Source organism: Lynx canadensis, chromosome A1 (assembly GCF_007474595.2).
Source record: "Lynx canadensis isolate LIC74 chromosome A1, mLynCan4.pri.v2, whole genome shotgun sequence".
Lineage (NCBI taxonomy): Eukaryota > Metazoa > Chordata > Mammalia > Carnivora > Felidae > Lynx > Lynx canadensis.
In genome coordinates, this window is record NC_044303.2 from 229,120,363 (window position 1) to 229,133,629 (window position 13,267).

At 42.7% G+C, this 13,267-nt stretch overlaps 1 protein-coding gene across 1 annotated transcript in view; it reads left to right on the plus strand.

Annotated features, from left to right (window-relative positions):
* Positions 1-10,565, plus strand: part of DNAH5 (dynein axonemal heavy chain 5) — a 232,406-nt gene extending 221,841 nt beyond the window's left edge. Inside the window, 3 exon segments of the mRNA XM_032594188.1 lie at positions 348-500; positions 1,160-1,391; positions 9,864-10,565. Of these exon segments, the coding sequence (XP_032450079.1) occupies positions 348-500; positions 1,160-1,391; positions 9,864-10,015 (537 nt within the window). The 3' untranslated portion in view covers positions 10,016-10,565.
* The last annotated feature ends 2,702 nt before the right edge of the window (positions 10,566-13,267 follow it).

The following is a 13,267-nucleotide window of genomic DNA, read 5'->3' on the forward strand; positions in this document are numbered from 1 at the left end:
TAGTGGAAACCTATTTAATTCAATTAATTGTTTTCATTACTTTATAGCAGAATTGACAGTGAATATATTTGTACGTGGAAGGTGATTCTGTTGACATCAGAACCTTGAACAGCATACTGAGCGCTGAATTGATTTGGTATTCATGGGATCATTAGCTGATTCTGTTGTATCTCAATATCAGTAAGGAGGAAGAATAATTTGAAAACTTAACTGTCAAAACCCAAGGGAAATTCCTGTCTTAGGGACTTCTAAATTCTAAAAGTGAAATTGATATTTCATAATTTTTTTTTCTGTGAACATAGCTAGTTACACAGCAGAATTTGATTATTTCAACATATGCATTTCAGGCATCCTGGGTTTCAAGTACCTTGGGTTTCTGGTTTACTGAGCTTATAGAAAGAAACTGCCAGTTCACCGCCTGGGTTTTCAATGGCCGACCCCACTGCTTCTGGATGACAGGCTTTTTTAACCCCCAAGGATTTTTAACTGCAATGCGTCAGGTAAGAGCTCCCATTTGCACCTGTTGTGTTATTATGGTTTTCTTCTACAAGGTTTTCTTCTGCCAGTATAGTTTTAAAGACTATAATGACACAGAGAATGGCTGTCTCTGTTTGGCCCCAGCAATAACATTGTCCTGAAAGTAAATACAGCAACTTGTTCTCAGGCCGCTAGGTTGAATTTCAAAGTATTTATTTGGTATTTTTATATTTGATATGATTTGATATTTCTTTTTTATTTTTAAAAAAAAAATTTTTTTTCAACGTTTATTTATTTTTGGGACAGAGAGAGACAGAGCATGAACGGGGGAGGGGCAGAGAGAGAGGGAGACACAGAATCGGAAACAGGCTCCAGGCTCTGAGCCATCAGCCCAGAGCCTGACGCGGGGCTCGAACTCACGGACCGCGAGATCGTGACCTGGCCGAAGTCGGAAGCTTAACCGACTGCGCCACCCAGGTGCCCCCGATATTTCTTTTTTAAAGTATAAGTGCTTAAATTAGGACACGGGTACTGTTTATGACACAATCTTTTTAAGTACAATTCTACTTCCTTTGCATTAGGGTAATCCTGGGTTCCGCTTTGATCCCCGTGATGCTCTTTATGTTAAGATAAACCTCTAATTGTTCCCTTCGTCCTTTGCTCTTGTTCTTGTCCTGAGCAGGAAATAACTCGGGCCAACAAAGGCTGGGCCTTGGACAATATGGTGCTTTGCAACGAAGTCACCAAGTGGATGAAGGATGACATTTCTGCCCCTCCCACAGAGGGTGTCTACGTCTACGGCTTGTATCTTGAAGGTGCAGGCTGGGACAAGAGGAACATGAAACTCATCGAATCCAAACCAAAAGTGCTCTTTGAATTGATGCCCGTCATAAGGATTTACGCAGAAAACAACAGTGAGTTGTCTTACGCATCCAGGGACGGTGGGCATTATCAGATTGGATAATGTTATAAACACAAGATCTCATTATTCTTGCTATCATGTCATGAGGACTTTATTATTTTATCAACTAGCTTCACATTCGCCCCATGTTTTAAATTTTTTTTTTTTCTTCAACGTTTTTATTTTTTTTTATTTTTGGGACAGAGAGAGACAGAGCATGAACGGGGGAGGGGCAGAGAGAGAGGGAGACACAGAATCGGAAACAGGCTCCAGGCTCTGAGCCATCAGCCCAGAGCCTGACGCGGGGCTCGAACTCACGGACCGCGAGATCGTGACCTGGCTGAAGTCGGACGCTTAACCGACTGCGCCACCCAGGCGCCCCTCGCCCCATGTTTAATGAGTACTTACTGGCTGCTAGGCACTATTTTGAGTGTTAGAGGGGAGACGATGGTTCTAGATAGTTCTTTCCTGTCTATTAAAGCAGGTGAAATATGCATGGATGCTCATGAAACATTAGCTTATGAGATAAGGAGCAAGTGTTTGGAGGAGTTAACAGATGGTAGGAAAGGAAGGTGGGTAGGAGTGGGAAGAAGGGGTCAGGGGCGGGGTCTCAGGAGCAGGGTCTGGACAGGGGGTGGAAGGATGGATAGGATGAGGTGGGGCAAGTGGTGGAAGGAAGGCTTTCTCGGCAGGGCTGCTCAGGGCCCACCGGAGGTGCCAGCTCTACCAGCTTGGAGAGTTAAGCCAGGTTGGAAAAGCCAGATTGAATTCAGGGATGTGTCGCTTCACCCAGTAGCTGGCGGTAAAATGCTGGATTCGTATTTCAGCCTGTGAACATAGCACGTCTATGAAACACACGTTTTTCCACTTTGGCAAAGTTCTGTTTGACAAGTCTAAAAAATACCTAAACTGGTTTCCACCATTGGCCTGATGTGTTCTGGAGGCTTTCGTTACATTTTACTCAGCTAATATCTCCTCGGCGATAACCACCTTTCAGCCCATGTGACCATTGCTTGTTTATTTCATTTTTTTTAGGTTTATTTTATTTCTCTAATAAAAATTGCATATACTTAAGGTGTAGAACATGATGTTCTGGTATACATATATGGTGAAATGTATGGTGATATATGGTGATATACATATATGGTGAAATGATCGCTAGAAGCCATACACTCTGGAGGTGGCCATGGTAGTGGAAGCCAAGGAAGTACTGATTTTGTGACCAAAACACAAAAGATTTGTCTTTAAACAAGGAAGGAGAAGACAGTTTCTCCTGGAAAGATAGCTTCTAGTATCCCCATCCCTTAGATAAATACCACATTTGGAAACATGGGTCAAGGGAAGAGAGTTTATAAACTATGAATATTTCTTTTTTAAGCAAATATTTGCTGGGTGCCTAATATATGCCAGCCACAATCTTAGATGCAAAGGTCACAAAGATGACGATGAACCAGATCCTGCCCAGAAGGGATTCCGTCTAGTGAGGGAGACTTACAAGGAAATCAATAATTAAAATAGAACTTGACACATGTTAAGATCGAGATACAGTCACGATGCTCAGGGAGCCTAGAAGGAGTACATGACGATGCCTGCGAGGTCAGCGGAGACTGCTTTTGAGAAGTGCTTTGAGGCTAAGAATGAGTGTAAGAGAAGTTGGCGATAGACTTTTCTTGGCTAAGGCCAATAGCGTTAGCTCGCTTGGTCATTCAGTGAGTATTTATCTGGTATTGGCCATCTGCCATGCTCGACTCAGGTGCTGGGGGTGCGACAGTGAAAAAAGACCAGGCACAGTCCACGTTCTTTTTTTTTTTTTTTTCCAATATATGAAATTTATTGTCAAATTGGTTTCCATACAACACCCAGTGCTCATCCCAAAAGGCGCCCTCCTCAATACACAATCCATGTTCTTAAGGAACTCAGTGTCAAGGAGGGAAGGGCAGCCAAAAAGAGGCAAATGCAGTTGATCCTTGTTACTCATGGATTCTGTGCTTATGAATTCACCTCTACTTGAAAATTTGTTCGCGATGCTTGTGGCTTGGTCATTTGCAGGCATGCACAAAGCAGCAAAAAAATGTGAGTCGCCCCACAGGCGTGTTCCCACCTGAGGTTGAATGAGGTGACACTCTGCCTCCTTGATCCACTCATGCTGTAAACAAGTGTCCTTTTTGTGGTCTATGTAGTGTTACATTTTCCACACTTCTGTACTTTGCACTGTTTAAGGTGGCCCAAGCACAGTGGTGAACAGCAGGGCTATCTGCTGTTCCTCAGCACAAGAAGGCTGTGATGTGCCTTATGGAGAAAATACGTGTTAGGTGAGCTTTCCTGAGGTGAGAGTTCAAGTGCCGTGAGTCCAAAGCCAGTGAATCAATAATATATGTTGGAAAGATATCTTTAAACAAACACACGCCTAAAATAAGGCTATGTATTGATGGGTTGGCGAAGCTGTCATGACCAGAGGCCGGCAAGAACCTGCCCTGCCTGTATTTCCTCTTGGAGCAGTGGTTCAGTAGAAGTCCCATGATAATGGCAGTTGACTATAAATGGACATACTGGCTTTAGACAGCTCTTTTTTATGAAGAAAATACACACACGTTAGGCCAGGGATCTGCTGATTTAGGGGCCGGGGGAGAGACTTGTGAGGAAAGAACACTGAGCCGAGATTCAGCTGACAGAGGGCAGCATGCTGATGTCCAGGAGCAAAGGGGGGAGGGTGCAAATGCGTGAGGTAGCAATGGATGTGCTGTGTGTGAGGAGGAGAAAGATGGCGCATGAAGGAAGAGGGAGCCCGTGAAGAAAGCGGGGCATCAGAAAAGAAGAAGGAAGGTGCTCGGCAGGGTCCTTGATGCACGGTGTTGCTCCACGTACCCCGAGTGCATCCGACAGGATAAACGTGTCTGGTTGAGCCCGGGCAAGCGCGCTGCCTGCGGCTTCGTATTTATTGGGTTGTGTCAAGACCTGGCTGGGGCCATGGTTAGTTTAGAGAAATAATCAGTACGTGTTCTTTTACCCAAAATTAGTATTTTAGAAAATTTGCTTTATCCCATCCCTGGATCTAGTCAACCAGTTGCAAAAACATTTCCCATAGAAAGTAAAAGAAAAATCTTCCTCACGTTCAGTCAGGTGTTACTTTTGTATATCTTGTGACTAAGCAGTGAAAGCCCATTGCAACATGACTTTGAACATCTCAGCAGGGTATTAATAAAATAATTTTATAATACAGGCACTTCTTTATTATTTAAGAACACATTTTTATAGAAGGATTGTACTCACCCTGCTGGGAATTAGTCAGCGGTGAGGTTCATTAGCAGCAGGTTAAGAGAGAAAATAAAAAGCAAGGAAAAAGTGACTAACTTAAAAGTGCTAAAAAAAAAAAAAAGAGAGAGACAAACTTTCATTCTTGTTTCTTTTTTTTTTTTTGGTTTCAATAGGAGTTGGTGCAGACTTGTTTTGCCAAATAGCTTTGTTGCCAGAGAAGTGTTTTTTAGCGATGAAAAGCTAAAATTCCATTGCTATTTTCATATTATAAATCTAATTTTCATTTAATTTTGATAACTGAATAAGGCTCCAATTGAGATAAAGAGGTGTAGCATCACTAAAGACCAAAGGACACTCCAAAAATACAGTGATTTAAAGTTAAAATTCTTATAATAAATTGTTTCCATGTTAACATGAAGGGCAATTTTCAGTTTAAATAATTCATCATTGAATTTTCCATACAAGACTGGTTTGTTTTAGAAAGAAGTCTAGGTATTTATTTTGACTTTAGAAATTGAGCAATGTGTCCCCAAATGCTTATTTTATTTGTGTTTCTGATTAGGACATCATGAGAAAGTCACCCAAAAAGTGTGAAATTCACCAGAAGGGCAAAGCTTCCCACATCCACTCAGGCTCCTTTGCCCTCAAAGGAAGTTGAAAAGAGGCAGACACGGGGAAAGAAATGTACCTTTGGCCAGTAGGGTGAGAAGGATCTCACCCTAGGTGAGGACACCCTAGGTGTCCACAGATAATGAGGAAAAAAGTGAAAAGTGTTTCTAAGAATATCTTTTGACCCATCCTGATCCAACAGTGTGCAGATATGGGGCTGGGGGTGGGAATAGCCCCAGGGGGTGACCGGGAGGTGGAGACATCCTGACTCTTGAACCCCATGCATTTGATCTACCTTCTGTGTGTAAACTTGGGACTCAGTTAACGTCACGAGGAAGATGAGTCTGGGAAATTTGTTTCAGTGAAAAGATAAGAATACACGTATATGTGTGCATGAGTGTGTGTGCGCACACATGTGTGTGTGTGGAAAGAGAGAGAGGAGAAACCTAACACATCTTGGGTGCCTACTGCATTCCCGGCATTATACTATGCCAGTCGTTCTCATATATTAACTAACTTCATCTTTACAAGTCTGTAAGGTATATCATGCCTAATCTGCAGATGGGGATATTAAGGTGTAGAGATGTATGTAATTTGCCTATGATTCCCAGCTACCAAAGCTGATGTCAGAATCATGTTTGTTTGTTGTCGGATGAATGCAATCCTCTGGCAATTTCTGTGGTTGATGTTCTACTTCAGACTATGCATTTAGGGAGTCTCTGTGTTGTCAGGGATGAAGCTTCAAAATGAAGGCTAAATTAAAGGGTGCCTGGGTGGCTCAGTCGGTTAAGTGTCCCAACTCTTAATCCCGGCTCAGGTCATAATCTCATGGTTTGTGAGATTGAGTCCCTTGTCCATGCTGTCAGCATGGAGCCTGCTTGGAATTCTCTCTCTCTCTCTCTCTCTCTCTCTCTCTCTCTCTCTCTTTCAATAAAGAAACATTAAATGAGGACAGCTTCTTTACATTTTGAAGTCATGCGTTTATTTTTCTCAGGTACATGGTGAAGTAGACAGAGAAAAAGTCACTGCCCATTTGGGTGGGAGCTCTCACTCCCTGTGGCTCCCTCCCTGCATGCTGCAGGCTAAAGGTGGTCACCTCCCCTGTCAGAGGGATGGGCACAGGTTCTCAGATAAAAGACAGCCTGCATATTTGCATTGCGTTTCTGGTTTTATTACCCTGGTAATTAGTCCTGTGGCTTTGGAGGAGTCTCAAAGATACCGTATATTGAAGTCACGTATCTAGTTCTCTCTGATTCATTTTCACACCTTCCTGCAAAGACATAGAAGTAGACACACACACATATTAATCCCAACTATTGCTGAGATTAAGGGCCTAGGCTCTTGAGCCATTCGGGCCAGGTTTGATTCTTACCCTATCACCTACAGCTTCGTAACCTTGGACGGATGGCTCACCTAGTTATGTTCCAGTTTTCTCATCTGCAAAATGGATTTAATAATGGTACCTGTCCCATAAGTTTGTTGAGAGCATAAAACCAACAATGTCTAGCACATGGTTATCATACAATAAATAATTTTGCTGTGACTACCGTTATTAATATGTTAACTCACATGTTTGTCGTGGGATGAAAAGAAATACATCAAGAGTGCACTATTTAATCACTTAAATGTTATTTGCGAAGAGGAGTTGAGTAAAGGAATGATTTAAAGGTGGTCTAGGGAATCTCTATGTGACTTGGTTGTTTTAGATATTAGAAGAAACATGGTATAATGGTATACTAGCATTTGGATGAAAAATGTAGGCTAGAGAAGGAAGTGACATAGTCAGAAAATAACACTCCCTCAAGGTGTCTTTTTAAAACCCTTTGGATCTTAAAGCATAGAGCTCACCAATTTAGACAGCCTCTTTTCTTTACTCCTCCTTCGGGAACCCTGAGGCTTCAAACCCATTTAGCTGATTTGTTCTGCCTACCTAGCATGTGTATTTTTGTCTTCTAAGTTATTTGTCTAACTAGGGCTAATGGTTTTGAATCCTCCGTTTATGTGGTTATGTAGTGTCTGTCAGCACTTTGACTATGAAATTATATTTTTGGTGGTTTCTCATCCTGCTGAAGAAGTTTGCTACATACTGTGACTAGGCATGGGCACCATCGGTTCTGAAGCAATTAAAAATAAATAAGATTGGATAAATAGATCAGAGAATTGTTTTTCACCTCATTGAAAAGAATGCTATTTTTCCCCAATCTTTCTTTTCTTTTGGGACTAAAATCCAAGTAGTCAAACACTTCCCAAGGTGTAAGTATTATAATTATCATTTGGTACAAATGCGAGACTTCAATGGGTTAGTTACTTCTGGATTTATGATGTTAGTCAAATTTGCATCAAGAAGAACGATATTTAACATTTATTCCACATTTACAGATCCCAGGATTAAAGGATTTAAGTCTCTCCATCGGTATTATTGGTATTAACTACACTCCATGACTTCACTGTCATTCACTTATTTCATCAGAATTTTTCATATATTTGCCTCCTAATTATATATATTAGTTCTACTAATCATTATATACTAATGATATTCTCATGATAATTTAAAAAATAACGCCGTTACATTAATGTAGATTGTTTCTAAGGATAAATTTCATGGGATGAAGCAAACACATAGTTTTAAATTACTGTCAAATATCTATGAGTTTGTTTTAGAACAGGGTTCCTCGGCCTTGGCATTATTGACATTTCTGGTCAAGATGCCCTTTGTCGGGAGGGGTGCTCCCACGCATTATAGGGTGCTGGCAGCATCTCTGGTCTCTACCACTAGATGCCAGTATCAGCCCCACAGTTGTGATAACCAAAAGTGTCTCCAGATGTTCACAAATGTCCCCCGAGAGTAAAATAATCCTTGGTTAAGAATCACTGCTTTAGAATGCCTACTTTATATTGAAACTTATGTATAATACTATCATATTCAAGTGTTTAACTTCTCCCAATAAAATTAATTATAGTGGAGTTATCAAAACACATGGCATAGAGGCGCCTGGGTGGCTCAGTCAGTTAAGCATCCAGCTTCAGCTCAGGTCACGATCTTGCAGTGAGTTCGAGCCCCGCATCGGGCTCTGTGCTGACAGCTCGGAGCCTGGAGCCTGCTTCGGATCCTGTGTCTCCCTCTATCTCTGCCCCTACCCCACTCATGCTCTGTCTCTCTTTCCCTGTCTCAAAAATGAATAAACATTAAAAAAAATTAAACACACACACACACACACACACACACACACACATGGCATAACAGGTTGAATATTTTATTGGGTCAAAAAATAAGATCTTAATTTCAGGTAGTGGCTTGCTTTTGTAATTTGTTAGAAAAAGATAAATTATTGAGCAAGTTAGTTTTGGGAAATAAGTTCAGTGACTTCGGTACATTAACATTGCATGTAGAGAGTTACTTTTGCCATGTTTCAATGCCCACGTGTGTCACACGAATTCACCAAAGCAAAGTTGTCCTCTTAGTTAAATGTGTTTTCATCTCAATGCTTCTATGAGGGTCATTTATAATACTGGCCTTCCAGAGGAGTACAAGGATGGGTGCAGACAAAGTGTTTGTGCTGAAACAATTTATAATCTAGAAAAGAAGAGGAAATGATGTACTGCTTCCTGAGATGGATGTTTTGAGATGTGCAGATAAACTACGCGAGCAGTGTAGATTTAACAAGGAGCTGATGCACTTGAATTTCAAGGCTACTCAATGCAGAGGCTTCTTCCAAAGCCTAATTTAGTATTTTTACGTTACGCTTTCTTAAAGCCCTGTGCCTCTCCCCCTCCACTGTGTAAGTATAAGGACCCACAAGACCGGGATCTGTCCCTGATCATGGGGTGTCCAAGACCGGAGAGAGTGAGCCTTTGCTTAGGGATGAATGCATTAGAAAGGATCTTTGCAAGGTGGACGTACGTAGGTTGCCTTTCCTTGCATGTGTAGTTTTGAAAACTCCATGTGTTCATCTACCCCAAAAGGATAGATTGCATCTCACGGAGCTGAACTGTATCACAGCTCTGCTTCACAGCCACTTCTGTTCCTCTGCACCCGTGGATAATCCCCAGCCCGTGATAGGGGTGGGGAACATCCTCTGTCCTGTGATTTCACGTGTAGTTTAGACTGGCACAGAGCGTTGAAGGCAGGATTTTGAAATAATAATCATAATATAGTGAAACCCTAGTGAGCATTGGTGCTGGACATTGATTAAAGGTGGCAGGTGCCTCGTGCCAAAGGCAAGCCATGAAGGGAAAATGGAGAGAGTGTGCACGCACAAGATTTGGTGGGGAAGTAAAGGAGAAAGGGTGGAGGGGGCGTGGTGAATTGACAGGTGGGAAGGAAGCAATTGAAGGTTCATGGCCATAGCAAGCGGGCAGGTGTTACTTTCAAGGACATGGGACAAAGGGCCAGCAGGGTACCTGAAGACGCCTGGGTGTTTGTCATGCCTGCAGGAGACCTGCAGTTGTGTCTGCTTCACATCTAGGGGTTGACTGACCTCGGAAAGAATTTCTCTCATTCTACCAGACCTTTGGAATGATCTGTAGAATGCGCAAATTTGGCTCTGTGCTGTTTGGGCTGCTTAAATTAAAAATTCACCAAGTTTTGTTTTTGTTTTTGTTTTTGTGAAATTTTTTGTAGCTTTAAGAGATCCTCGGTTTTATTCCTGTCCCATTTACAAGAAGCCAGTCCGAACGGACTTGAACTACATCGCCGCTGTGGACCTCAGGACGGCCCAGGTCCCTGAACACTGGGTGCTCCGTGGGGTTGCCCTGCTCTGTGATGTCAAGTAACGTGGGGTGTGCCCCCCCACCAATATTTCAGAAGATGCAGGATCCGAATTATCCTAACCTTTACTTTTCTGTGAGTGCTGGACAGTTTTTAAATCAGGTTGATCATGTAGTTCATGAGCTGGTTAGGTTTGCCCTGCTCATTAGTTGGATGCTTAATTACGTGTTATCTGCTTCATCCTTAATGACCAATCGCTGTGTTTGTTGAAGAGTTATTTGGTGATTGAAAAGCAACATTTACAACTTCCCAATGACGTGCGGCCCTCAAATCCACAGTAATACGTTCAGCTCTAAAGCCTCAGTAGGTCAAGCAGACATTTCCTTGAAATGAAGGGATTCTTCTTCTGCTAATGTGGTTCCAAGGTAACACTAGGTTTGTGCTGACTTTGCTTCCAGGGCCTTTCCCTTTTGCATCAGGTTAAGAGATTTGTTTTCATGGCTCCAAGAGCCAATTGGAAAGACCTGTTTAAAAATGGAAGGAAATAGAAGGATGGATTAAGAATGTGAATAGAGGGGTGCCTGGGTGGTTCAGTCGGTTATGCATGTGACTTCTGCTCAGGTTGTGATATCACAGGCTGTGAGTACGAGCCCCACATCAGGCTCTGTGCTGACAGCCTGGAGCCTGGAGCCTGCTTCGCATTCTGTGTCTCCCTCTCTCTGCCCTTCCCCCACTTGTACTCTGTCTCTCTCTCTCTCTCTCAAAAATAAACATTAAAAAATTTTAAAAAAAGAATGTGAATAGAGTAGACAATTCATGTAATCCTATTGAATGAATGTATAATGTTCAACTCCGCTGATAATCATGAGATACTAATTGATATTTGTTATAATAAAAAAATTAAAGCTGAAAGTGAATCGTGGTGGGGTCTTTGTAAACGTGATGCATTCAGAGATTCCTAGAGTGATGTAAACCAACTCATCCTTTTTGTAAAACAATTAAATAACCAAGCACAGAAAGAACCATAAAAATGTTCACAGGCTTTGATCTGTATTTTCTCTCCTGGAAACCTATACCAAGAAAACAATTTAAAAGACTGAAATAAATTACATATCAAAATGTCTTTAGTAACAGAAAACAGTGGAAACGCCCTACATGTTCAATAATAAGCCTATGCTTAAGGAAGTTAGGGGGTGTGAGGCCGCTGTGAAAAACAGGATAGAAGGTTTCTTAGCAGGCAAATGGTAAACCTGTACTCTGAAGTGGAAGATACAGCTAGGAAAATATCAGGTTGACTCGAAAAGGTGTAATGATTGGAAAAAGAAACAGACGAAAGACAGAAGTCAGGTGGTGTGTGTGGATGCCACATGGGCTTTTATTAATGAAGAAAATGCTACCTGAGGAATTGTTCATATATTTCTATTTTTAAATCCTGGTTATAAAGGAGGAACTGCCTCATCTATAACTTATTGACTAGAAAACTTGGCCAGTATTAAATTAGAATTGTGGTATACAAACGCTTGGTTGGCTTCAGGTCCGCCTAACTTCACGTTTCTGGTGGCAAAGGGTTTCGAGGAGACCAGCGTGTGTCCCTCTCACGAGGCCTGTCTCTGTGACAAGAGCCATCTTATGCTAACTATGGTCAGAGCTGGGCCCGAGCGGTTCAGGTGACACCCACCCATCCTGGACAATACCGTTTTCATTTGAACAGCGTCTTTTGGTCTGAATTAATATATATGAGTTGACTGTGCGAATTGTGGTGAAACAATCATTTTATTTTGAAGAACACATAATGGAAATGTAGAAATGATGTGAGTTAAGAGAAAGCTGTTAATGGGTGTCTGAATTGTAATGGCTGTTTCTTACAAGGGGGCAAGAGCCACTGAGTATCCAGAAATAAGCTTTCAAAACCAGCTTTCTTACCAAGTGACTTGAAAATGCGTAATTCATCTAATTTCGTGATACACCCTGTAGGTGTGTACGGACAAGCCTTTGAGACCCAGAGTAGAAAAGGACACTGTGAACACAACTAGAAATTTCTAGGGACTGATTCGACAGGTATGTCGCCGAAGCAGTTGAAGAGCAATGAAGCCCCTTTCTGGTCCACCTCCATCATCTCCCACCTACCGAAGGGTTCTCGGCGTCTGCTGAATCCGGGTGAAGGGAGGACCACCCCACCGGGTCTTCCGGGTGATGGAGAGAGTCGCCGACTTCTTGCATGAGCAGAAAGCACAGCGAGTGTCTTGCTGCCATTGCAGAGTAGTAGAGTAGTCGTTTTCATCATCTCAATATTGATTTATTTACAAAATTTCTTGGGGCGCCTGGGTGGCTCAGTTGGTAGACAATCCAACTTCAGCTCAGGTCATGATCTCACGGTTCGTGAGTTCGAGCCCCACATCAGACTCTCTGCTGTTGGTGCAGAGCCCGCTTCAGATCCTCTGTCTCTCCTCTCTCTGCCCCTCCCCCACTTGAACACACACACACACACACACACACACACACACTCACACACACTCTCTCTCTCTCTCTCTCTCTCTCAAAAATAAAAAAAAAATTAAACTTTAAAAAGTATAAAAAATTAGAAAAAATTTTCTTAAGTGTGTCTGATAACTAGGTTGTCAGGCCCTCTGGTGTATGCAGTGGGGGGATGATGGTGGGGAAAAAACGGTCACATTCCCTGATTTCGTGGACTTCACGCAAGAAGACCAGACACAGAAAATAGGTGATTATTCAGGTCCGTAACTTCATATGATCTCAGTGTATGATTGTATAATATGACACGTGTGTGAGGGACAGAGAAGAAGGTATGAAGATTGGGAGTTTAGCACTATGAAGGGAAATGCCGGATGTTATGAGTGAGAGGAGCGGGAGGGACCGCGGCTCTTCAGGTGTCGTGGATTAGCAGGCAGAAGCCGCACTGCAGCGTCCCCATTTATTTTTGACTGAGGACACAAAATGTAACAGCAGCAAGGAGCTCCCCTGAGCCGAAGTAGCCGCTGTCTGGCGTTTCCTGGTCCTCTGGTTCTCCTGTGTGGTTTGCAGCTGCCGGTGACTCCCTCTGTGCAAGTAAGGTCCTTCCAGGATGGAGCAAAAGAGAACACTTTGCCACATTGGAACCGTCCTGTTACGCGTGCTGCTTACGTCACCATCCCCCTTACCTCTGGCTTCTCTGAGCTGCTCTTTAAGGAAATGTTGGCAAGCGTGGAACCAATTCAGCATCAACGAGGCCACGTCCCCATCAGGGGACACGGCAAACCACAGCCCGGGCATTCTTGAGCCGCCTGTCTATCACGGATGTTCTTTCCCTGCAGAGACCT